Source organism: Schistocerca nitens, chromosome 9, assembly GCF_023898315.1.
Source record: "Schistocerca nitens isolate TAMUIC-IGC-003100 chromosome 9, iqSchNite1.1, whole genome shotgun sequence".
Classification (NCBI taxonomy): Eukaryota; Metazoa; Arthropoda; class Insecta; order Orthoptera; family Acrididae; genus Schistocerca; species Schistocerca nitens.
In genome coordinates, this window is record NC_064622.1 from 517811731 (window position 1) to 517839247 (window position 27517).

The following is a 27517-nucleotide window of genomic DNA, read 5'->3' on the forward strand; positions in this document are numbered from 1 at the left end:
GCTGCTAAGTTGAAGGTTTCAGGCAAGAAACCGCCATACATAGACATCTGCAGCCTATATCCAACAGTGATGTGCTACGGCGATTATCCCACTGGGCACCCCGTCCACATACTGAGACCATAAAAACACGACGAAGAATGGTTTGGTTTTGTTAAATGCAAAGTACTTGCGCCACGAGGCTTGTATCATCCTGTGCTTCCAGTTACACAGGAAGAGCTTTTGTTCGCTCTGTGTGCGAAATATGTAGAAGGAAAGCCTCATAGTTGCTGCATCCATAGCGACGATCAGCGAGCATTTGTAGCAACTTGTACAACGATAGAGCTCAACAAGGCCATAGAAAAAGGCTATAAAATACAGGAAATTTACAAGGTGCGGCATTTTGATCGCATAAGTAATGAGTTGTTCAGAGACTACAATAAAACCTTCATGAAGTTCTAACTGGAAACTAGTCCTTGGGAAGACGATTACAAGTCGAAAGAAGAATACGGTCGAGTTAGCAAAGAAAAGCAAGATATTGAGCTCGATATTAGCAATATTGAAACGAACGCCGGCAAGCGACCTGTTGCCAAAATACGCCTCAATTCTCTTTAGGGAAAATTCGGTCAGAGGCTGAACTTGCCACAAACAGAAGTTACAGACGTCGTTAAACGACGGCAGGAGCTACTACTCGACAACAGAATGGAGATAACTAATGTGATACCAATCAATGAGGAAATAATTGAAGTGAAATATCCCTACGATGATTTTTATGTTGAAGATAACACAAGTACTGACATATTTGTAGCCGCTTTCACTACAGCCAACGCTAAAATGAGGTGCTCGATAGATTAGGCGATAAAGTTGTATACTACGACAAACACTCTATTGTTTACATTGACGATGGCACAAACACCGTGCAAAGAGGTGCTTGACGAATGGACAGATGAATTTGGCAAAGACGATTTTGACGTTGAATGGATTAGCACTGGCCAAAAAAGCTACTTATCAAACATGTAAAGGCAAACAGACCACCAAAATTAAAGGCTTCACTCTAACTACGAAAATTCCGTAAAACTCAGTATAAAGACGATGATCGAATTAATACAGACTTCTGAAGATAAGATTATCATAAGCAATAACATGATTACGAGAGATAAAAAGAGGAAAAATCTGGTGAATGAATTTTTAGCAAAAGAGTTTAAATTTAACTACGATATGCGAATGCTTCGAGAGTAAAATGACGGCATAACTGATACACTTCCGTGTTGTTAAAGAAAAACTTTTTTATATATAAATGGAAACAGTGATTACAGAAGACATCGGGGATCCTGCTCGTGGGTACGAGCTCATACTCCATAACAATATAGAAATAATAAATACGATATTTAGCAAGGAGGAAATATTAAAGGTGGCATGTAACTACTACTACGGATAATTTTATAGGTCAAGGCCTATAAAATTTCAAACTTGTGGCCGCTCAAAAAGTCGCTGCATATTACGGCTCGCCAGCTGCTGTGGCTGCTGATGGGCGGCCGTATAAATGGCATCGAAAAAGAGGTTGCCAAAAAGTGCTAGCAAAAAAACGGCTGCCAAAAACATGCTCGCAAAAAAGCGACCACCATCTTTTGAACAAAAAGTTGCCGTTTCAGGGAGGAGTCATCTTTTGGGCGAAAAGGGGCCGCTATAAATTTACTGCCATCTTTTAGCCGAAGTGTTGCAAGTTTAGGGAGGCGTCATCTTTTGCGCAAAATGTTAAGGGTTCAGGGAGGCGTCATCTTTTGCGAATAAACTGACCGCCCAAAAGTGCTCGTCAAAAAGTCGCCAACATTTTGCAAAAAAGTTACCGTTTCGACGGACGCAAGAAATTCGCCAACATTTACAAAAATGTGAGCGTCGAAAGGCTACTACCATCTTTTGGCCAAAATGTTGAGAGGTTTGTCTCGTACCGACGACTATACTACTCCTCGCCTGTATGTCGGTGCTTATAGACCCGCATCGAAGTCGCGCTGCGTTGCATGTAAGCTGCAGAAATGCCCTCAAATCGAAACTTTTTGATCGCCAGCTATGTTAGCGTAAATTCCTAAGGAATGCCTCCCACTAGTGAGAGCATTAAAAAATCCTAATGGTAAACTGGCTAAGCATTTGCAACAAGAAACCAGCGTTCAAAGCGGTCCTGAAATGAAGTGAAACTCACAGAACACTAAGTACAGAAAGCTGGTTAAAGCCTGAAGCTGATAGCAGTGAGATTTTTGGAGAAAATTTAAGGGTATATCGAAAGAGTTGGCTGATAGAAAATGAAGGTGATGGGTTTGTCGCAGTAGACGAGAAACTCAAATCCGCCGAGATAGAAATTGAGTGCATGAATGATTGTTTGGGCAAGACTCAGCATCACGGGTGCGCATGAAACTGTAATTGGGTACTTCTTTCGTCCACCATACTCACCTCCTGATTTTATCGAAAACTTTAGGGAAAAACTGAATTCTGTTCCCCGTAAGTTCGCCAGTCATATTGTAATCACTGGTGCAGACTCTAATCGTCCAACAATCAATTGGGAAAATTGTAGTTTGTAAGTGGTGGGAGTTAAAATGGCTCTAAGCACTATGGGACTTAACATCTGAGGTCATCAGTACCCTAGACTTAGAACTACTTAGACCTAAGGACATCACACACATCCATGCCCGAGGTAGGATTCGAACCTCCTACCGTAGCAGCATTGCCGTTCCGGACTGAAGCGCCTAGAACCGCTCGGCCACAGCGGCCGGCCTGTGATGGGAGTGACAAGACTCCTGTGAAACAGTATTAAACGCCTTGTCTGAAAACTATTTAGAACAGATAGTTCGCAACCTCATCCAAGATGAAATCATATTACTTTTAATGGCTCTAAAAAGAGTATATTCACACTTAAACATGTAGCAGTGATCATGAGGTATTTGTAGCAGAAATGATTACCGAAGTACAAAGGACAACTAAATCAACTAGGAAGGTTTATGAAATCAGCAAACTAGGTGAAAAGGCAATAGTGACTTATTTCAACGAGGAACTGAAGCTCTTAGCTCAGGCCAGGAGCATATAGGAACTACAGACGTGGTAACCGTGTGCTGGACAGATATGTACCCAGTAGAACAGTTCATGATGGATCCTCCGAGGTATACGGTAACTGTAAAGAAACTTCTCAGCAAACAGAGCCTCCAGTGACCACCGTAGCGGAATACTGTCAAACGGTCTCATAAAACCCAAAGAAATTCTGGTCATATGTAGAAGCCGTTAGTCGGACCGAAGACTGCGTCCAATCACACAAATAAAGAAAAGCAAAACCAGAAGTCTTTAACTCAGTTTTCAATCTCGCTTTTACAGAGGAAATTTGATCCTCGCACCACTATAAAAATGAGTGAAATAAGTATTAGTGTCAGTGGCGTTGAGAGACGGGCGAAACCGTCAAAACTGAACAAAGCTCCAGAGCCAGACTGAAACTCTATCAGATCTTATACTGAATATAGAGCTCAGTTAGCACCCTTTTTAACTATAAAGTATTGTAGATCCTTCAAACAAAAATCGTACCCAGTAGTTGAAAGAAATCACAGATAACACATATTTTCTAGAAGGATAGTAGAAGATCCATAAAACTACCGTCCAGTATCTTTGACATCAATTACTTGTAGAATATTGGAACATATTCTGAGCTCAAACGTAACGCGATATCTCGAACAAAATGGCCTCCTTCACGCCAGCCCCCACGAGTTCCGAATACATCGATCGTATGGTGAAACCCAACTCGCATTTTTCTCACTTGTCGCTGCGCGGGGTACCCTCTCCCCAGATGGTGTTTGCGTACGGCCAACCAGATGAAAACAGCTGACAGGCAGCACGGCTGTATCAAAACAGGTACCCGAACATACACCAGCCACATCGCACAACATTTCAAGACCGTTTCGGGCGTTTTTGTAATCGAGGGTCCTTTCAGACATACGAACGTGCAGTGAGACTGCTGACCGTTCGCACACCGGGCTTGGAGCACCGGGCTCTATGGGACATTGAGAACAACAACGACGATACAGTCAAGCTCCAGTGGCACGCCAACTTGTCATCCTGCATGGCAACCACTACTATCCCTATTACCTCCAACGCCATGGGAGCCACTTTAGTCATCTGTTGTAACGTGGATGCGATGCAGCTGTGTATCGCGTTCCGGGGCGATTTGCTGTCGGTGCAAGCACACCGTCCACTGCTGGACACATGTTCATACGACTTTTTGTCTTCCATTTCCAGTCAGGAATTCACCCCTGCAGTTTTTTCGGATTTATTAATGTTTAAACTTATTTATTTATATTGTAAGTTCCCTTCTTCAAGCTGAGATATCCGCCTGGTTTCAGGCAGCCCACGTAACGTTAATTTCATGCTTGACTGCAAACTGTGGCATTGGTGCAGAACTTTGAAGCAGAGCGTGCAGACGTTCATGATGCACACAGTCAGTGAAGGAAGCGAGTGTCATCAGGTAGAGTCCTGCGTGACAATACTCAGACGAACACCGCAGCCGCAACAAAGACGCTCTTACACTCGAGGTATGAATTAAGAAACGCCTTCAGTCACAACTTTTCGTGTTTTATTCAGTACACGATGCATTTCAGGCCCTGTGGGTCCATCATCAGGTATACTTCGTCTTAATAAATGCTTTATTTTTCTCTTGAATGAGGTAAAATGCACATTTCTGTCACGAAAAGGTTTGAAGTTAGGTTACGAATTTCGTAAGTCAAACACGGAAAATATGTGCGAAATAGTGGAAAAGATGAACAGCGTAAACTTACTAAATAATCCAAGAAAAGAGTTTTTAACGTTTTAATGTCAACATACGTTTTCTTCTCCATCGTTTTCGTACATATCACTTCATTCAAGAGGCACTTCGCATACACATGTTGGTAAAGAGTTCGCAGGTGTTTTTGTACATGGTATGGTCAAAGATGATTTTTTCATAGTGCCATAGATATAATTACTAAACAATTGATACATGCAGGAAACAATTGACAAATGCAGGAAATAACTTTAGAATAGGTCTTTCAAATTACTGAATTAGCTGTGGCTTGCGAAATCTGTTTCTTCATTTAACATGGATTCTTTTTTTTTTTTTTTTAATTTTGTGGAGGTATATCTCTAGTTGTCAGCAAACAGTACAAGATGAATAATTCCTTTATTTTGTTATAAGCTGTTATATCCTAGCCAGTAATGCCAACCGAGCCCGCTGCCAAAAGGTTGGTAGCATCAAAGTCCGGACGCCGTCCGCATAAGCAGCGCCAGCGATACAGGAAATCGCCGCAAGTCTGCGCGCGCCACCGCTGGCTTCTGGCTTCTTAAGCGCTGGAGTCGCGAGCGCTAGGACAGTTCTGGATTCGCCGCTCAGTTGTATACTCGCCACCGAATTGTGTACCGGCTAGTCAGTTGTGTGTTCATCGCAGCAGAGTTGTTGTTTGTCGTCAGCCGACGCTGACCAAGCCGCTCCGACTCGAACTAGACAGATTTCTGTAGACCATGTTCACCACTGTGTTCTGTATCGTCGTTAATAAAGATAAGTACCGACTTTCATTTAATCCGAGTGTTTGGGTTTTCATCTTTCTGTTCACTGTTCCAGCGGACCGGTCGGCCCGCTATTAAAAGTGTGGCGGTGACTTCGTAGGCCGTTTCTACAGCGAAGTGTTGTCGCTACGAAGGCCGTCACAAAACTGGCGACGAGGACTTCCGAACTCGTGTGCAGGGCTGGTTCAACTTGTTTCTTGAGATAGAATTTTGGGGGCTGGTTTAATTTGTGTTCACTATGTCTGCCGAATTACAACAGTTGATCTTGTTACAGAGTCAGCAAATACAAAGTCTGGTGGAAGCAATCGCCAAACAAGCGGCTAATCCACCACCACACAAGGAACAAGCACAGGCAGCACCGCCTTTTCGTGCTTTTGAGGCATCACGAGAAGAATGGCAAGAACATTTCGCGCAGTTGCAGGCGCACATGTCAGTCTACAAAATCACAGGTAATGAGCGGCAGCTTTATTTAATTTCCACTGCAGGCGTGGAAGTCTATAGACTACTTTGTAAGTTGTTCCCGGAATCCAAGCCAGAAGCTTTAGACTATGACGTTGTTGTTACCAAGCTTGCTGAGTATTTCGAGTCGCGAGTTCACGTGGCAGCGGCCAGATTCAAGTTCTTCAGATTAAAGAAACTGCCACATCAATCCAATAAACAGTGGTTAACAGGTTTACGGGGCCTCACCCGTCAGTGCCGATTTAATTGTGTGTGTGGAGCTTCCTACAGTGATGTCATGTTACGCGACGCTATTACTCAAAACATTGCAGATTCTCGTATTCGTGCTGCTATCTTAAAGTTGCCTGACCCGTCTTTAGAGACTGTGATGAACATTATTGAAGCCCAAGATACTTTTGACTATGCTGAGTGTGAGTTAGATCAGCCATGTATTTCTCAAATTGCCTGTGCTAAGCAAGGTATGTCACGCCCGCGGCCCCACCGGCAGAGTCAGACTGTAAACACTAGCCGGCCGCGTCATGTTAAACACATTCGTCAGCCGCGTGTGCAAAATGATAAAGTCTTGCCCTAAGTGTGTTCTTGCTCATCCTCGTGAACGTTGCCCGTTAAGAAACGCGGTTTGTCACTTTTGTCAAAGGAAAGGACACATCCAGACTGTTTGTTTGCGTAAACGCAAGAACAATTCTAGTGCTGCCCAGCCCATGGATATTCATGTTCTTCAAAGCCAGCCCGCCCAGAAGGTCGCGTTTAAAGACTCTTCCACGGTTCGTGTGGGTAATAAACTTGTTCGCAATAAGCCACCCACCCAGCCCTCTGCTATGCGACCCAAGCGTAATTCAAACGCTGTCAAAAGTAATGTACAGACTGCAAGTGAAGCGGGAGTTGTTGTTCCACCCGCCCAACCCACGAGTTGTCATAAGCAGCGAACACGCGCTAAACGCACTGATTTTGTGTCTTCCGCCTCCGTTGCACCGATCCAGAGACAGTGTAATAAACTATTTGTGAAGCTACGCATCCAGGATAAGACCTTCAATTTTCAATTAGACACTGGTGCGTCTGTGACTCTCATAAATAGTGCTACGTATGCGGCTATCGGCCGCCCTAAACTTTCAGCGGCAAAACATTATTTGGCTACTTATAGTGGAGAACAAAGTCCTGTGTTAGGTGTATGTAGCGTGCCAGCCACATTCCGTGGCAATACAAAAACAGTTTCATTCACAGTGCTCCGCGCTACAGACAGTGTAAACATTTTCGGATTAGACTGTTTTGACTTGTTTGGCCTGTCTATCCAAGACAATGTGTTGCAACTTAATTCTGTTGTTGTTCCTCACGACAGCATCACCGATTTGTGTAAACGATACAGTGACATATTTAAAGAAGAACTCGGTTGTGCTGCGAACTTTGCCGCTCATATTACGTTAAAAGATAATGCTCAGCCTCGATTTTTTCGTGCTCGTTCAGTGCCTCACGCCCTCCGGGCACCTGTAGAAGATGAACTTCGTCGTTGGCAAAACAACGGTGTTATTCAACCCGTTTCAGCGAGCCAGTGGGCTTCTCCCTTAGTTATTATAGAGAAACCGTCTGGCAAGTTACGTTTGTGTGCTGATTTTAAGTCGACAGTTAATCCTCAGACTGTCGTTGATTCTTTTCCTTTGCCTAGACCGGACGAGCTGATGGATAAGTTAGGGGAAGCTCGTTTCTTTTCTAAAATTTATCTCCGTGAAGCATATTTGCAATTGCCCCTCGACGAGCAATCACAACAGTATTTTGTCATAAACACGTCGTTGGGGTTGTTCCGTTTTCTGCGTTTGCCTTTTGGTTGTGCGTCAGCTCCAGCTGTTTTTCAGCGTTTTTTGTCCCAACTTTTGGCTAATGTGCCATCGTGTTGCAACTATTTAGACGATATTGTTGTGTCCGGTCGAACGCCTGCTAAACATTTCCGTAATTTGGAGTGTTTGTTTACAGTGTTGTCTCAGGCAGGCCTACGTTGCAACATCGATAAATGTTCATTTTTCCTTACGGAGTTGGAGTATCTGGGACATGTTATTAATGCTCAAGGCATTCATCCCTCCCAGTCACATTTAGCAGCTATTCGTGATTTGCCCGCCCCTCGTAATCTGCATGAATTGCAAGCAGTTCTTGGCAAATTGACATATTATATTAGGTTTATACCTAATGCATCACAGATTGCTGCACCGTTGCATCGTCTCCGCCGTAAGAATGTTCCGCTTGTGTGGTCAGCTGATTGCCAATCAGCCCTTCAGCAGCTTAAAGAGGCTTTATTGAATGATCGTTGTCTGGTCCATTACGACCCTAACAAGCCTCTGGTGTTAGCTTGTGATGCTTCTTCTTTCGGCCTCGGTGCTGTGTTGTCTCACCGAGTCGGTAACGCCGAACGTCCTATTGCGTTCGCATCTAAATTGCTAAACAAAGCTCAGTGTAATTATAGCCAATTGGACAAGGAAGCGTTGGCTATTGTGTTCGGTGTCACAAAATTCCATCACTTCCTCTATGGTAGACCATTCTATTTAGTAACAGATCACAAGCCCCTGACGTCACTGTTTCATCCGTCTAAAACAGTTCCTCAGCGGACAGCTCAGAGACTACAACGTTGGGCTCTTTTGTTATCACAATACCAGTATGAGATACTGTATCGCCCTACAGCTCAGCATGCAAACGCTGACGCGCTTTCTATATTGCCGATTGCTGCGGATGATGTCTTCGATTCCTCTGACGACTCTTGCCATCAGATTGACGCCGATGAGCATCAATCCCGCCGGGATTTTCCGATTGATTATCGTCAGGTGGCACGTGAGACAGCTACGGATCCTCATCTGAGTTTACTATTACGTTTTGTTCAACGTGGTTGGCCGTCCAAGGCAAAGGACATATCGGATCCTGTGGTTCGTCGCTATTATCCGCAACGTCATCTGTTGTCTGTTTCGCACGGAGTTTTGCTGTTACGCACCGAGTATGACCAGCTTCGTGTAGTGGTTCCCCAAGTTGCATCAAGGTCATTGGGGAGTGGTCCGCACCAAGCAGCTTGCCCGCCTTGTACATGGATCGGCATTGATAAGCAGATTACGCAGATGTCTACAGATTGTTCGACGTGTGCCGAACACCAAGCTGCTCCGCCTCAACGCTATTTTGAGTGGGCACGCCCTGCCGGTCCCTGGCAGCGAGTACATATTGATTTCGCTGGCCCATATTGGCATTCTCGTTGGCTCATCGTGATAGACGCATTTAGTAATTTTCCGTTTGTTGTGCCCATGCAGTCTACAACGTCTGCACAAACTATACAGGCGTTGACTTCAATTTTTTGTATTGAGGGTCTTCCAGAAGTTTTAGTGTCTGACAATGGTCCACAATTTACCTCTGCTGAATTTGAAAGTTTTTGTTCTGCCAATGGCATTCGCCATGTTCTTACTCCGCCGTTCCACCCTCAATCGAATGGTGCAAAAAATGGTTCAAATGGCTCTGAGCACTATGGGACTCAACTGCTGAGGTCATTAGTCCCCTAGAACTTAGAACTACTTAAACCTAACTAACCTAAGGACATCACAAACATCCATGCCCGAGGCAGGATTCGAACCTGCGACCGTAGCGGCTTGCGGTTCCAGACTGCAGCGCCTTTAACCGCATGGCCACTTCGGCCGGCTCGAATGGTGCAGCGGAACGTTTTGTACGCACATTCAAGGATCATATGGACCGCCTTCGTGCTACGCACTCTCGTCAGCAGGCCCTCATCACGTTCCTGTCGTCGTACCGGACCACGCCACGCGACGGCCCTTCGCCTGCGGAGCTTCTCCACGGCCGTCGTCATCGCACCCTACTACGGTTGTTGCACCCCCCGGATCGACCCGCCGCTTCTGAGCATCGCACGCGTTTTCAGCGCAACGACGCCGTTTTTTTCAGAGTTTATCACGGTCGCCGTCGTTGGGAACGTGGAACCGTGATAAGTGTCCAGGGTCGCGGTTTTTATACTGTTCAAGGTGCTACTGGGGTGCACAGGAGGCATCAGAACCAGTTGCGCCGCGCTGGCCGCCCGGATTCTGCCGCTCGTTCTTTGTCCACAGATTTGGTCCGCGGCGGGTTCCAGCCGCGCCTTCCGACTTCGCTGCCGCCCCCAGGGCAGCAGCAGCAGCCGTCGCCGCTACCACGCCGACAGCCCGTCCCGTTGATGCCTCCCGCGCAACTTCATCCGGGAGCGCCCCAGGTGGTCGCTCCGGCGCCTGCGGTCCCTCTTCAGTCGCCACCGCCTTCGGAGCTGAGGGACGTCGACCCCTCAGCCGGGCCGCCTTCCCAAGCGGTGGCTGTGCAGCCTGTCCTGCAGCCGCTTTCCTTGGGCACCCCCAAGGAGTCTGACACCGCAGCGCCTTGTCCGGCGCCCACTCAGCAGCCGTCGACGCAGCGTCAGGAGACGCTACCTCTCTTCGTGGGTCCCGACGCCCCGTCGCGTCCAGTACCAGAAGCTGCGCCCGTGGTCACAGGCGTGCACACTGACCTCGGTTTTCAGTCGGTGTTTCCCGAGGCCCCGCGCAGCCAATGCTGGGGTGCGGACCGGGGACTGCCACCGACAACAGTCTCCGCCCCGGTCTCTTCTGCTACGTCTGCGGCCAGACCCCTCCCCCGCCGTCGACGCTCGCCACGTCATTATTCAACGACGGTGCGGCGATTTGGGGGGGGAGGAGTGTTATATCCTAGCCAGTAATGCCAACCGAGCCCGCTGCCAAAAGGTTGGTAGCATCAAAGTCCGGACGCCGTCCGCATAAGCAGCGCCAGCGATACAGGAAATCGCCGCAAGTCTGCGCGCGCCACCGCTGGCTTCTGGCTTCTTAAGCGCTGGAGTCGCGAGCGCTAGGACAGTTCTGGATTCGCCGCTCAGTTGTATACTCGCCACCGAATTGTGTACCGGCTAGTCAGTTGTGTGTTCATCGCAGCAGAGTTGTTGTTTGTCGTCAGCCGACGCTGACCAAGCCGCTCCGACTCGAACTAGACAGATTTCTGTAGACCATGTTCACCACTGTGTTCTGTATCGTCGTTAATAAAGATAAGTACCGACTTTCATTTAATCCGAGTGTTTGGGTTTTCATCTTTCTGTTCACTGTTCCAGCTGACCGGTCGGCCCGCTATTAAAAGTGTGGCGGTGACTTCGTAGGCCGTTTCTACAGCGAAGTGTTGTCGCTACGAAGGCCGTCACAAAATAAGCTACAACAGCGAAGTCAGTACTGAGAAGGTGGCCAATGTTCCCCTGTGGGTTGGTACTCGTAATGTGAGATGGTGTCAGCAGGAGCACAGTGGATGGACAGCACTTGTCATCTATATACATCTACATAGATATTACTCAAGCCTTGCGAAGGATACATGTACCAGTACTAGTCATTCCCTCTCCTTTTCCACTCGCAAACGGAGTGAGGGAAGACCGACTGGCTATATGCCCCTGTAAGAGCTCTAATTCATCTTCTCTTATCTTCGTGATCCTTATGCGAAATGTACCTTGGCGACAGTAAATTTGTTCTGCAGTAAGTATCAAAACCCGCTTCTCTAAGCTTTCTCAAGAGCGTTTCTCGGAAACAACACTGTCTTCCCTCCAGGGTTTCCCATTTGATTTCCCGAAGCATCTCCACAATACTTGCGTGTCTTTCAAAACTAGAGGTAACAAATCTAGCAGCCCGCTTCTGAACTGCTTCGTTGTCTTCTTTTAATCCGACCTACCGCTGGTCCCAAAACTCTAGCAGTACTCAAGAATGAGTCATACTAGTATCCTGTATGGGGTTTCCCTTACAAGTGAATCACAGTTTCCTAAAATTCTCCAACTAAACAAAAGTTAACCATTCGACTTCCCTATTACAATCCTTAACTGTTCGTTCCATTTCTTATCGCTTTGCAATGCTGATAACAGATAATTAATCGACATTAATCTGTTAGGAACCACAATACTATTGCTGCATTCGAGCATAACAGGTTTGTTCTTGCAACTCATCTACATTAATTTACATTTTTCTACATTTAGAGCTAGCTGCCAATCTTCACACTAACTAGGCTGGCCGGAGTGGCCCATGCGGTTCTAGGCGCTACAGTCTGGAACCGTTCGACCGCTACGATCGTAGGTTCGAATCCTGCCTCGGGCATGGATGTGTGTGATGTCCTTAGGTTAGTTTAAGTAGTTCTAAGTTCTAGGGGACTGATGACCTCAGCAGTTAAGTCCCATAGTGCTCAGAGCCATTTGAGCCCATCACACTAACTAGAAATCTTGTAAGTCATCTTGTGTCCTCCTGCAGTCACTCAATGATAACGCCATCACGTAAATCACAGATTCATCAATAAAGAGCCTCATATTTCTGCTCATCCCGTATCCCATGTCATTTATGTACCACGTTATAAAAGAAAGTTGGTAGGCGTGATTCTACGTGTGGAAGATGTCTGCTCACGTTTCCTTCCAGTCGTATAAAATCTGTGCTAATAGCGCGACTATGGTTCAAATGGCTCTTAGCTCTATGGGACTTCACTTCTGAGGTCATCAGTCCCCTAGAACTTAGAACTAGTTAAACCTAACTAACCTAAGGACATTACACACATCCATGCCCGAGGCAGGATTCGAACCTGCGACCGTAGCGGTCGCGCGGTTCCAGACTGTAGCGCCAAAACGGCTCGGCCACCCTGGTCGTGCCACTATGAGGATGCAAATTACGGTTGCTTTAAATACACGCACAATGTCGTCGTCAGTTAGTTACCTTTGAGAATGGAAGGCCGGCCGGAGTGGCCGAGCGGTTCTAGGCGCTACAGTCTGGAACCGCGCGACCGCTACGGTCGCAGGTTCGAATGCTGCCTCGGGCATGGATGTGTGTGATGTCCTTGGGTTAGTTAGGTTTAAGTAGTTCTAAGTTCTAGGGAACTGATGACCTCGGCAGTTAAGTCCCATAGTGCTCATAGTCATTTAAACCATTTTTTTGAGATTCTATGTGGTGAGTTGATAGTCAAGAATGTCTTTAAGGCGACAGATGTGCTATTATCAGTATCTCACTGGGTTGGACGAGATCGTGTAATAGGTTAGAGGAAACTGAATGTTCCTTCTGCGATAACGCAGGAAGACTTGGAAGGAATGTAGCCACTGGGCGTCACTATTGACAGCAGTGGTCACGACCATGTACAGTTGTAGCCATGTGGCACAGCCGAGAGCGAAGACTATCTTGTTGGTGTATGACTCTCGCCTATCGTACTGCATCTGCAGCAACTATTTGAGCAGCAGTTGGCACCACAGTGATATAATGAGCTGTAACAAATGATTACTGCAATGACAACTCTGAGCCAGAAACCCTGCAGAAAGCCAAACCACAGCCATTTGTGACTTCAGCGGTGTCAAGCAAGAGATGATTGGAGGGCAAGCTGCAGTTCTGTTGTGTTTCCTGATGAAAGCTGGTTCTACCTTGTAACACCGGAAATGCATATCCTCCTATTTCCATCTATTGTACTATCATTTTTTTTCCTTATTTTGTTACCTGAATATATGACGTTTCTGTGTCTTTGTATATTGTAATTGTTTTACTATTTGTATATATATACGCATTTATGTCGATGTATAATTGGTCTGTTGCGTAAAGATTATTTGTATTTCTACGCTGGGTCTGGCATAGGGAAACTATGATATCGAACCATTACATCGATAGGTCGTGTGGAGAACCAAAGTGTTTAGGATCTTTGGTAGTGTTAACTCTGCCGCGTGGAGCGCGGGCAGAGCAGGGGGAGTCTGGCTGGGGTAGTGCAGTGGGGCAGTGTGTTGTGTGACGCTCCCGCGAGTTGCCGCGCTTTCGGGGTTTGGCAGCATGTAATTGCGCTCGACTTGCTATGATAGTTTGTGACACGATGTCGCGGACGGGAAGCATTAGCTGACGCCCATCAAGAACCCGTTTCGCCTGGTGACCGTGTCGAGAAGGAAGCGCGCCAACATCCAGCTTCTGCAACAGTACGGCCGACAATGAGTAACTGTCGCCACCTCCTCGATCGACGGCTTCAAACCTTCAATCAACCAACAAGGAAGACTGGAAGCACGTAAAGTTTTAGAACTGTATGGCAGACCTCAGCTTTTCAAACTTTTAAAATTGTTGCATCACAAAATTACAGCAACTTAGCATGAACCTTTGTTGCTCATTGTCCCAATTGCATTGCCAAGCAGGGTCCCTTCCTTTTCCGAAATGAACCCGAGTGTCGTTGAAATTCAAACGCCAGCATAATTCCATTTCACTGCTTTAATTTCAAAGTTCAGTTAAAGTATTCATAGCTGGCTACAATATTTAGATTACACAAGCACAAATTATGAGTGCGAGTTTTGTTACCATATTTTAGCTTACCTGTGACTACAGCTCAGCTTGGTACGTACTAAATTTTACTATTGTTAATTGTTCAGAATCATTTAATTCAAGTTCAAAGTTAAATCTCTTATTTCTAAATTGCGTAGATTCAAGTAGCCTTTGAAATGAGTGTTGAGGTAGTCCAAGACTAACCGCATTTTACTGAATTTCGATGCGCTTCAGAAAGAAAGCTCACTATTAACTTCAGTCACTAAATTAACTTTCGATTTTCCGGTTTTATTAATTCCTTTGCTAAATTAAGTCAGAGTGTAGCGAAATTTATTACTTCTGACAAACTTTCAGTTTTCACACTACACGTGTCAACCTTCAGTTGCCACGCTTCTAGTGCTAATTATATGTGTAATAACCTTTCTTTTTCAGTTATTATAGTAATTCTCCTTAGGACTGGCGACCGTAATTTCCCCCAAATCTCAAATATCTAATTACCGCTAGTTAATTGTTGACGTAACGGCCGCACATTTACTTTCTTTATTAACTTTACCCCTTTTCAAAATTAATATCCACCAGTTTCATTTGCATTTTTCCTTTCATTCAGATGTAACCCCTTCCTCCCTCTTTACCGACGGATTAACTTCGGTGACGATTGCTTTTCCCAAATTTCCATTAGGTACACGCGGTTTAATTTTTCACTGTCATTAAGGTCGATAAGTGAGGGGGAGGTTAGACGTGGCGACCTGGTGACAGGACAATCTTCAGATTTGAGGTTGTTCTGGACACGAATTTTGTATTGTGCAAATCTGGTAACAAAGTACTGGTTACGAAATGGTCGATACGTCAGCGAGAATATTAGTGTGAGGAATCCTAATTAGATTTGAGATTTGGCATTTATATTGGAAATTATTAAAATGAATGGAGGCAACAGTTGCCAGAATTTGGCAGATTTGGATACGGAACAATCGGTCGAACAGTGGGAAACGCGCACCGCGGTACCCATTGTTCAGGGGCAGGCGGCTAGCATGAAAGACGCGACCGCCGAAACGCAACAAAGAGCAGAAATGGAATTCCAAACTTTAGAAAATGTATCGGAATCGGAAGTGAAAATCAAATCTGAATCCCTTGATGACGAATACGGGGGTACAATTAAACAGGAAGCCGCTACGGAAGTAAAACCAGTAGTTTCCGGGAATTTAACTGATTTATTGAATGTTTTGATTAACGAAATCAAGAGTCAATCGGCAGAAATTAAAGCTCAGGCTGCCAAGTAAGAAGCTCAGGCTGCCAAGCAAGAAGCTCAGGCTGCCAAGCAAGAAGCTCAGTATGAAAAAATTGAACGAAAGCTAGACAATCAGAACAAAGCTATTAATGTTGTTAACAACAATGTTGGAGTTGTTAACACAAAAGTTGATAAAATCAAAGAAGATATTGTTGTGATTAATACTGAAATACGTAATCTTAAACAGGAAATGATAGGCGTTCAGGCGGAAATTGCGAGCATAAATACTCGTTTTTATTCCGAAATTAGCAGAATCGAGAAAAGTGTAGGAGAAGCAGTTGCTCCGATCATCGAGAATAAGGTGACGGAACAAATTCAATTAGTGAAAAAAGAGGATCAAAAGAAGGTGGAAACTTTAAGGGCTTTAGTATCCGAAGTAGATACCAAAGTGACGAAGCAGGCTTATACCTGCGAAGAGAAAAAAAGGGAAGTAGAAACGCTTGCGACAACCACTTGCCAAGTAATTACGAGGGTGTCGGAATTAGAAAAGAAACTTGACGAAAAACAGAGCTATGTGCCAATCTGTGCACATAGTTCGGAATTGTTGACGAAAGAGGAGCGGTTCGACCCCTTGAAAAAAGGCGGTATACACGCGACGGGTTTCATTAAAAATTGTGAAAGAGTTCATGGACTAATGAGAGAAAAATTACTGCGGTTATTGATGTGTTGGCTGGTGATGCAAAGCGTTGGGGCTTAAACCGCAACATTACGAACCTGACTTTTGACGAGTTTAAAAATTTGTTTCTGGATGTATACTGGTCAGAGCAAAAACAGCAAAGTGTCTGGCGCGAATTTGTCGTATCGAGGCCTTTCGATGCGAATTCGCGCCGCTCGATGAAGGAGTTTTGTGAGGGCTGGATCCGCAAGTTGGAATATTTGCGTGATCGCCGCACGGAATCCGAAATAGTCTGGGAGCTCTACAAGAAGCTTCCAGATGATACAAAACGCTTCATAGGAAGCAATTACAGGACAATCAATGATTTCCCGGAAAGAGGTGAGGACGAGGACAATTGGCGCAATAATCGCGATAGTGGTAGAGGCCGTGGTAACAAAAACGGGTACCACAGCAACCACAACAATGATAACTTCGCTGCCCTAACCGGCAGACTTTACTAGAAATAGTTGATGTTAATGGGGAGCACGAGCAAGATTCGTCGTGTTTCGTCCCGCAGGAGTTAGATGTTGAAGTAGTAACGGAAAGTTCTGGCCCTAACCGGCAGACTTTACCGAAAGTTATAGTGGTAGAAGTAGCCGACCCATCCGACACAAAACTCCAGTTTAAACATTGCGAGAGTATGAAGGAGAAAGATTACGAAAATTTTAGTGATAGCCGGACACGATTGGTAGAAAAGCACGTAGATTACAGCGTGTATGAGGTTAGAGCTGACGTTATACGGTCAGACGGTAGCAGTGTGGGTTGCGCAGATCCAGAGGAAGTAATTGCAGATACTGCTGGGCACATTCCTCCAGGTAGATTGGCAGATGAGATCAATCTGACCAAAGTGGAATCAACGAAGGTGACAATTAGTGAATTGATAGCAAATCAACACTCACTAGTTGACGAGTTACAGGAAAAGGTTTCGCTATTGGAGGCGAAGCTACAGACTAAGCCTCAGGACAAACGTGTTGAAATTCAAACTGTATGTGAACAGAGGCTGAAAAAGCCGACAGATAAGCCGGATTTAAGATCAAAGCCAGATGGTTTATTCTGGAATGACCTGGATATAGACGAGGATTTATTGTGGGAAAATAAAGAAACAGTCGAAGACAAGTTTAGACAGATAGTAGTGTCTGTTAATATGCACGGCCTACAACTAAACATGTTGATTGACACCGGTGCAGAATTGAGTGCTGTATCTGGGAAAATATTTGAATTACTGAAAGACAGACCTGGTATCGTAGTTATGCCAGTAACAGGAGTGAAAATTATCCGTGCTACTGGGAAGGCCAGTAAACCGGTCACAAAACAGATTTTTCTCAACTTCGAGATATGTGGGGCACGATTTGAACAAGAGTTTGTCGTCGTGCCAGACTTACCTACGGAAGTAATTGTCGGGTTAGATTGGCTATTGAAGTACCGTGCAGTGATTAATTGCGAAAGCAAAACTTTGACATGTACGTCACAAGATAAAGCAATAGTAGTTAGTTTTGACGAGGCAGGAGACCGTGTGCATAGGCAATACCAGCCTATACACATTGTTAAGTGGCCGGATGCCATTGACTTAGGTATGAATTTGAACTACTGTAACGTGAGGAATCTCGGCATTGACAAAAGTGTAGAAAGTGAATTGGAAGAGATAATTAAATTCCCTCCACGGATTGACATTAGTATTGGTGTGAAAAAAGATCGTTTGCGAGAAGTAATGAAGCTAAAAGCCGATGCTCGCATACGTCGTCATGACGCTAAAGCGCGTTTTGCTAAGTTTGCAATCGGAGACTTAGTACTTGTAAAAGCTCATGAGAAATCGAGCGAGATAGACAATGAAATCTCTATATTTAAGTTTGTTTATAATGGACCATATAAAGTCATTGGTATACCTCACACAAATGCTTATTGCTTAGAGTATCCAAGCTCTGGAAAACTATTAGGTATACGGAATATTGTAGACTTGAAATTGTACCAACCTAGGATCGATTAATACCACACAATGGGTAATTTGTACAGTATGTAAATATAGAGTGTAAGATTTAAGGTTTGCTAGATTGCCATGCTTTTGCCTGACCAAGAGGACATTAAAGAAGTTGTAATTAATAAGTAATTAGTTTTTACTAAATGATTTAAGACAGAGTGATTATTTATCAATTGAAAAATCCAAGCTGCTATTTTAAGTTTTCAGCTGAGTCACAGTAGATTAAGCAATGTAAATATGATTTTGTAACTAGCTGTAAGATTTCATGAATTGTGTGTTTTACTAGTCATTGCCGATGTACTTAGACGCTGTTTTAAGTTTCAGGCTAGTACATGCGTGTGATGATGGACAGTGTTGAGTTATCCACTGTGATAGTGTTAATGGACTTCTTGAGATTACTCGGGAGTGAGTTTTTCCGAAAGAATTCAGTGAAACGGACGTTCTGGAGATGCCGTTACACAGGGCGAGTGAGATCAAGCGTGCCGCACAGGCGGGCGCAACAATACTGGCAAGGCTCTTGTGCCGCTGTCGGCTCATGTGCCGCTGTCGGCATTCTTTGTACTTGCGGGTACGGAAGGCGGAGTAGTTTTTCTTCCCCGACAGCTGGTGTGAAAGAATTCTGCTGTCAATATTTATGTTTTTGTCGATCTGCTGAATATTATTTTCTTGTTTAGCGTTAATTGGACTCTCATGACAAGAATATTAATTATGAAAAGGTTACATAAAAATGTGTATAATATGTAATTAATAATTAATTTGCAAAGTTTGATCTACCTGTTTTTATGACCATGTACTCTGATTAATTTTGTAAATAGTATTCCATTTCTTGATAGTGTTACGAATTTTGACGATTTTGGAATAGCTAAACCATTTTCTATGTTTTCTATGAATTTTAATATGTTGTCAACCTGTTTTATTTTGTGCAAGATGACAGAGTGGAATAAGATTAAGAGTGTCTTCACTCAATTATTATGGTCTAAAAATTGATTTATGCTTAATTAGACGAATGCCAAATTTTGTTGATATTTTGAGTATATGCATTTCCGCTGTTTCTTTTTTGGGACATTTTCTGAGTCTGTTTACGTTACACGAACATCCTCAGACAATGTGGGGCACGTGTAACGCCGGAAATGCATATCCTCTTATTTCCATCTATTGTACTATCATTTTTTTCCTTATTTTGTTACCTGAATATATGACGTTTCTGTGTCTTTGTATATTGTAATTGTTTTACTATTTGTATATATATATATATATATATATATATATATATATATATATATATATATATATATATATGCATTTATGTCGATGTATAATTGGTCTGTTGCGTAAAGATTATTTGTATTTTTACGCTGGTCTGACCTAGGGAAACTATGATATCGAACCATTACATCGATAGGTCGTGTGGAGAACCAAAGTGTTTAGGATCTTTGGTAGTGTTAACTCTGCCGCGTGGAGCGCGGGCAGAGCAGGGGGATTCTGGCTGGGGTAGTGCAGTGGGGCAGTGTGTTGTGCGATGCTCCCGCGAGTTGCCGCGCTTTCGGGGTTTGGCAGCATGTAATTGCGCTCGACTTGCTATGATAGTTTGTGACACGATGTCGCGGACGGGAAGCATTAGCTGACGCCCATCAAGAACCCGTTTCGCCTGGTGACCGTGTCGAGAAGGAAGCGCGCCAACATCCAGCTTCTGCAACAGTACGGCCGACAATGAGTAACTGTCGCCACCTCCTCGATCGACGGCTTCAAACCTTCAATCAACCAACAAGGAAGACTGGAAGCACGTAAAGTTTTAGAACTGTATGGCAGACCTCAGCTTTTCAAACTTTTAAAATTGTTGCATCACAAAATTACAGCAACTTAGCATGAACCTTTGTTGCTCATTGTCCCAATTGCATTGCCAAGCAGGGTCCCTTCCTTTTCCGAAATGAACCCGAGTGTCGTTGAAATTCAAACGCCAGCATAATTCCATTTCACTGCTTTAATTTCAAAGTTCAGTTAAAGTATTCATAGCTGGCTACAATATTTAGATTACACAAGCACAAATTATGAGTGCGAGTTTTGTTACCATATTTTAGCTTACCTGTGACTACAGCTCAGCTTGGTACGTACTAAATTTTACTATTGTTAATTGTTCAGAATCATTTAATTCAAGTTCAAAGTTAAATCTCTTATTTCTAAATTGCGTAGATTCAAGTAGCCTTTGAAATGAGTGTTGAGGTAGTCCAAGACTAACCGCATTTTACTGAATTTCGATGCGCTTCAGAAAGAAAGCTCACTATTAACTTCAGTCACTAAATTAACTTTCGATTTTCCGGTTTTATTAATTCCTTTGCTAAATTAAGTCAGAGTGTAGCGAAATTTATTACTTCTGACAAACTTTCAGTTTTCACACTACACGTGTCAACCTTCAGTTGCCACGCTTCTAGTGCTAATTATATGTGTAATAACCTTTCTTTTTCAGTTATTATAGTAATTCTCCTTAGGACTGGCGACCGTAATTTCCCCCAAATCTCAAATATCTAATTACCGCTAGTTAATTGTTGACGTAACGGCCGCACATTTACTTTCTTTATTAACTTTACCCCTTTTCAAAATTAATATCCACCAGTTTCATTTGCATTTTTCCTTTCATTCAGATGTAACCCCTTCCTCCCTCTTTACCGACAGATTAACTTCGGTGACGATTGCTTTTCCCAAATTTCCATTAGGTACACGCGGTTTAATTTTTCACTGTCATTAAGCTCGGTAAGTGAGGGGGAGGTTACAATCTCAGTGCCAGAGATGGCAGTGTGTTGGTTAGGAGGAGGCCAGTGGAGAGCCTGCAGCCAACCTGTCTGTGTGTGAGACACACTGGATCCTCACCTCGAGTTAAGGTCTGGGGTACAATTTCGAATGACAGCACTGCTGTGTTTATTCCATGCACCCTATCTGCAAATTTGTATTTCAGTCTGGTGATTCGACATGTTCTGTGCTGCGCGTGGTAGCCACACAGTCTAAGGTGCCTTGCCACAGTCGTGCAGTTCTCCCCGCCAGATGTTTGAGTCCTGAACACTCGCCATTGAGGACAACGTTCTGGATTCTATTATTTAAGAAGTTGAAAGTGACTCTGGCAGGCTTGCCACAATGAAAGTTAACCCATTTGTGGGCTGTATAAAAATGACTGATTGAGAACCTGGGAGGGTCGCACACAATGAAAGTTATCTTGGCTGTGTTGCACACAATGAAAGCTATCCCGGCACGATAGGACACAATGAAACTTATCCTAGGATGGAACACCACAATGAAAGTTAACACTTGGGGTGACTATATAAAAGTGATGATTTGACTGAGAATGTGAGCAAAATTTAGAATGAGATTTTCACTCTGCAGCGGAGTGTGCGCTGTCATTAAACTTCCTGGCAGATTAAAACTGTGTGCCAGACTGAAACTCGAACTCGGGACCTTTGCCTTTCGCGGGCAAATGCTCTACCATCTGAGCAACCCAAGCACGACTCACGCCCACTCCTCACAGCTTTACTTCTGCCAGTACCTCGTAACCTACTTTCCAAACTTTCTTAAGCAAAATTTAGTTTATTGACAACATTTATTTTACCGAAAATAAAAAAAGACAGAGACAATTAAAGTTAAACAAATTCTGCTAGAATATTGTAAACAACTAACAAGTGGTTGAGGACCACAATGGACAAGGATCCTGTGTGGCAAAAGTGAGTCATGTACTCTAGCCCTAAAAATGTGTATAACACAATCTGAATTGTTCTGATTGCTGAGCAGACTTTGATCGATGATAGGTGCAGCTGAGAGCGAGTGGCGATTGTGATTTGTACGCCCAGACAAGGCCAGAGCAGCAGTACTTTACCCTGTTTGCTTCGTGCAGCGATGTAACTGGCAGACGATCTAGCGATCAGGCAGATTGATCGCAATTTTCTCCCTTCCAGAGCCCTGAAATCACGGTAGATTTCAGTGTGTGACACACCTGTTCACTGGTGGTACCAAGCACCAATTTGGCTCACTTATATGACAGAGCGCACAAGGATGCCAAACGTCAAGACTGGTAAACCAAAAACGAATAAGTGTCCAAACGAGTAGTCCGAGACGTTTGAAGTTACACTGTCGGTACAGCAAGAACTTCACCACTGGCTCCCCAGTCCAACTACTCGAAAGTGAAGTGTGTCTTGGGACAGCTGCGAAGTACTAACCACACATGCCAGAGCTTCGACCATAAGTTGCTTCTAGACTGAAGTCCAGAGCCCATTTGCCTCGCACCCCTCCAGATGAAAAACTCCGGTTTTCCGTAAAGTGCACCAACGACGCCGCCTTCACCCCACCTTGAGCCAATCACAGGGCTTTACAGGCGCTAAATCTCCCCTCATACACGACAGCATAAACTCATGCAGAACCAGCGCATGAGCACCTCTGGAAAAAAGAGAAACCGCCAGTTACTGGCCTTTTTTAAGTTTTCGAGGACGGAGAAGATGTTTTTTCCATAGTCGCGTCGCTTCCTGTGGCAACAAGTGAACAATCTTAAAGATCTTTATCTAAATCGCCTGTGCCTTGGAGCATGTTACTTCTAGCTATGAGGTGTAATAAGGATTCTATCTCTCAACGTTTCTCAGACGCCAGAGTTTCTTCTACGACCGGTGGGCGATGGAAGTGGGTCACAGGCCTATTTGCAGTATCGGCGGACACGAAAACTTGTAAATTTTTACTAGGCATGACGCAGCACACAATTCCCGGTCTATGACTCCACTGCGTCCCTTCAGTCTGTCGCTCCAGCCCAGCCTTCGGCTGGCGGCAATGCAGGTATAGCTCGGCATTGTCCTGCTGGAGACCCGTCTCAGCAAGGAGCTGCTCTGTCTGGCCTGTACGGCCAGGGGCTGTCCGGAAAGATTTACTGAGGGATGAGTGTGCTGCCACTTGCTTTCAACTTCCAACATGCCGTTTCTACGAACTAAAAACAATAAAAGTACCTCATGCTGTTAGCGCCCTGTCCGCAACTTGTGGTCTTGTGGTAGCGTTTCCGCTTCCCGCGCACGGGGTCCCAGGTCCGATTCCTGGCGAGGTCAGGGATTTTCCCTGCCTCGGGTGTTGTTGTATCGTCTTCATAATCATCATTCATCCCCATTACGGTCGGAGGAAGGCAATGGCAAACCACCTCCGCTACGACCTTGCCCGCATCATCCCCTAAGCTCCTCGGAGTATGGGACCTCATTATCATTTAGCGCCCTAACAGGTTCTATCAACGCCTACTCAGGCCGTTAACTTACTAGAGTCTTACTCAAGTTGCATAACGTTGTAACAAAATCTTTATGCAAAGTAGGTGAGAGAATAACTTGTCCTCTCTCAAAGCCTTTGGCACACTGTCGCATTTGCTAACCTAATCCACATCCTCAAGCTTCATTAACGGTCTGCAGTTGGGCATAGTGTGAAATGTTCCTGGAAATCTAAGAATATCGAGCCTGTCTCTTGCCCTCCATCTATAATCAGCACGATATCATCAGAGGAAAGGCCAAGCTGAATTTTGCATCGGCGATGCTCCCTAAAATCGTTCTTGTTCGTGGACAGAAGCATTTCTGCCTCAAGAAAATTTATTGTATTATAACTGAGAATATGTCCAAGAATTGTGCAGAAAGCCTCCGTTAAAGATATTAGTCTGTAATTTTACGGATCCGTTCTTTTACCTTTCTTATATATAGGAGTCACATATGATATCCATTTCTGTTTTTTGAATTACTTGGAACTTTGTGTTGTATGAGAGATTAACGAGTATCATGTAATAGTGATAGGCAGCCAGATGTGCCATCAGTATCAAGGCTGATTGATGAATGGATTGGAGTAGTTTGCATCGGACAGCAGGCTTGTCCCACATACTCAGCATGAAGTGTGTCTGGGCAGGTGGGAGCAAACTGTGGCCTCTAGCATGGATGATCGGAAGTCGAATGTGTCCGTACAGGGAAATGGCAAGCAGTAACAGCGTATGGTGACACAAGGTTATGAACAGTGACTGTATTTGCCCGTCCAGATAGTGGTAGTTGGTCAGTTACATGGCCCAGGATCAGACCTCTGTCCACCAGGATAGGTGGCCAGCAACAGATGACAGTTATGCAGTGCTCTGTGAACAGGCAGCGCCCTGCAGCCAGTGAAGACTGAGCTGGTACTGTTAGCTTGTCGACTCATCTCGGCTCGAAAATTGACTTGGACCTTATCTCGTCCTTAGCCGTTGACGATTATTGAAACTAACCGGGTCCTGTATCGTTTGTTAAACTGCAGCGAATTTTCCCTCTAAGGCTGACCATTGGGTAACCACGACTTAATTGCTCCAATTTATCCAGCAGTTTCATGGTGTCGTAGTTTCTGCTTTCAAGAGCCCCAGGTGGCAAATGCTGAAGGTAACGTGCTGGAAACATTTCCTTGGGCCAGTGCATCTGGTTACTGAGGTGTTTTGTGACACTCGACTTCTGATATCGTTTTGCTGAGGCGGTCACAAGAGCAGTCTACTTCAACAGGTGAACTGTTGCACAATACGTTTTGCATTAATACATCGTCAGTGGCTTTAATCTGAAATCTTGAAACTTACTTTTTGTATGGAGTACTGACAGCTCAGAAAACAGTTCCGTTATAGTTTGTATACACTGGAGCGCCAAAGAAAATGGTATAGGCACGTGTATCGAAATGCAGATTTATGTAAACAGGCAGAATACAGCGTTACGGTCGGCAACGTCTATTAAAGACAACAAGCGTCTGGCACAGATGTCAGATCGGTTACTGTAACAATGGTGGGTTATCAAGATTTAAGTTTGTTTGAATGTAGTGATATAGTCGGCGCACGAGCGGTGGGACACAGCATCTCCGAGGTACCGATGAAGTGGGGATTTTCCCGTACGACCATTTCACGAGTGTACCGTCAATATCAAGAATCCGGTGAAACATCAAGTCTCAGACATCACTGCGGCCGGGAAAAGGTCCTGCAAGAACGGGACCAACGACGATTGAAGAGAATCGTTCAAGTGACAGAACTGCAGCCTTTCCGCCTATTGCTGCATATTTCAATCCTAGGCCATCAGCAAGTGTCAGCGTGCGAATCATTCAACGAAACATCATCGATACGGGCTTTCGGACTTGATGACTGCACAACACTAAGTTTTACGCCTCGCCTGGGCCTGTCAGTACCTACATTAGACTGCTGATGACAGGAAACATGTTGCCTGGTCGGAAGAGTCTCGTTTCAAATTGTATCGAGTGGATGGACGTGTGCGGGTATGGAGACAACCTCATGGATCCATGCACTCTATGTCAGCAGTTGGCTGCTCAAGGTAGTGGACTTGGTAGAGAGGCTATAAAATCTGAAAAGGGAAATGTTCAGGCTTAATCTAGAAATAGTGGGACTCAGTGAAGTGGAATGGAAAGAAGAGAATGATGTCTGGTCAGGTGAACATAGGGTAATATCAACAGCAGCAGAAAATGGTACAACGGGAGCAGGACTCGTTATGAATAGGAAGGTAGGGCAGAGAGTGAGCTACAGTTCAGTGAGAGGATTATTCTCGTCAGAATCGACAGAAAACCAACACCGAGAACAATGGTTCAGGTACCCATGCCGACGTCGCAAGCGAAACACGCGGAGACAGAGAAAGTATATGAGGATATTGAACGGGTAGTACAGTACGTAAAGGAAGATAAAAATCTAATAGTCATGGGGGATTGGAATGCGGCTGCAAGCGAATGAGTACAAGAAAGGGTTACGGGAAAAATGGGCTAGGTACTAGGAATGAGTGTGGAGGTGAGATCATTGAATTCTGTAATAAATTTCCACTAGTAATAGCGAATACTCTGTTGAAGAATCACGTGAGGAGAAGGTATACTTGGAAAAAGCCGAAAGATACGGGAAATTTTCAGTTAGTTTATATCATAGTCACGCAGAGATTCCAAAATAGCTGTGGCTTTCAACAAGATGTGAAGTGCTGCATCATGACTGAAATACGATGGTTCCTGATAACATCACCAATGAGGACACAAGGTACTATTTACCAACAAGAAGACTTTCGCTAAATGTCAAGGAGCATAGAACAACAAGTGCACTGACTATAAGAAGCCTGGCGATGATAGAATATCGAAACGTGTAGTTTCAAATAATGTTGTTGATAGTAGTAACTGGTAGCAGTACTATTTCTTACTAACTGGGAAAAGAATCCGAAGAGTGCAAATATTTACCGAAAATACTTGAATGTATGAACCAGAACGCAGCCCTAGATATTCAGAAATTTTACACGAAGTAAAATATTTAACTTTACTTGCATAGCGAGTGAAACCTGCACAATAGCTCACTTATCTGCTATGCAGTCACGATATGACTGTATTGTACTTGTACCGAAAATTTTACATAAAAAGAGAAACAAGAAGGCATAACACAACGGTCACACCTACGTTGGGTTAATTCCAGGCTGCTCATAGGTAAAAATTATGATTATGCTGAGACTCATTGTCCCTCTCTTTTCTTTCTTTCTCTCTCTCTCTCTCTCTCTCTCTCTCTCTTGGACTGTCGGGGTGGGGAGTGGGGGTGGGGCAGTGGGGGGGGGGGGCGGGAGAGAGAGAAGGTACAAGGCACGTGGTTCCCCGTGCCCCAATCCCCCCGAATCTGTCTTGTAACTGACTATAGTATACGATATGTTTATACAAATTTAATATCAGCCTGTGTTCTGTCAGTGTTTAAAAATTCTAGTTACAAAACAGTCTTGCCTACATAAAACAATTTAATTTTGTTCTAAAAGGTGATTGGTTTCGTTCTGTGTGAGATCATCTTCCTACCAGTTACTCCATGATGAATATTGGAGTTGGTGGCATGGAGCGGGAACCGTTAAGGGAATACATTAAGGTCAACTCCTCCACACTTTCTTTATGCCTTCCCAGAGCTGTTCCTGCTTTGTGCCATTGGCTCCAACAGACAACACGGAGTAAATGGTCTGAAGCTCTCACACAGAACGAAATCGGTCACTTTTTAAAGTAAACTTAAATTATTTTATGTAGCAGATCTGTTTTTAATTTAAATATTTAATAGTGCTTTATGATCGCTGGAATTCACAGCCATGTTCAGAAAAAAAATAGAAAACTTGAACGACAGGAGGTGTACGTATATATTAGTTTGTTCTGCAGAAATGATAAGCATTTGAACCATCTTGGTCTACGGGTTCAAGGTCAACATTGATATTGCGGCGCAACACCACGTACTGTTTAAATGTGCCTGCGGCTATCGTTGTCGCTATAAACCGAAGGTAGCGTATGCTCAGATTGTACTGTCAAATCACAAA

The 27517-nt window shown here is 44.3% G+C and overlaps 1 protein-coding gene across 1 annotated transcript in view; it reads left to right on the forward strand.

Annotated features, from left to right (window-relative positions):
* Positions 1-27517, forward strand: part of LOC126204390 (uncharacterized) — a 140742-nt gene that overhangs the window by 13998 nt on the left and 99227 nt on the right. Inside the window, exon 2 of the mRNA XM_049938761.1 lies at positions 10080-10597. Coding sequence (XP_049794718.1) covers positions 10080-10597 — 518 coding nt within the window. The remainder of the gene's footprint in view (positions 1-10079; positions 10598-27517) is intronic.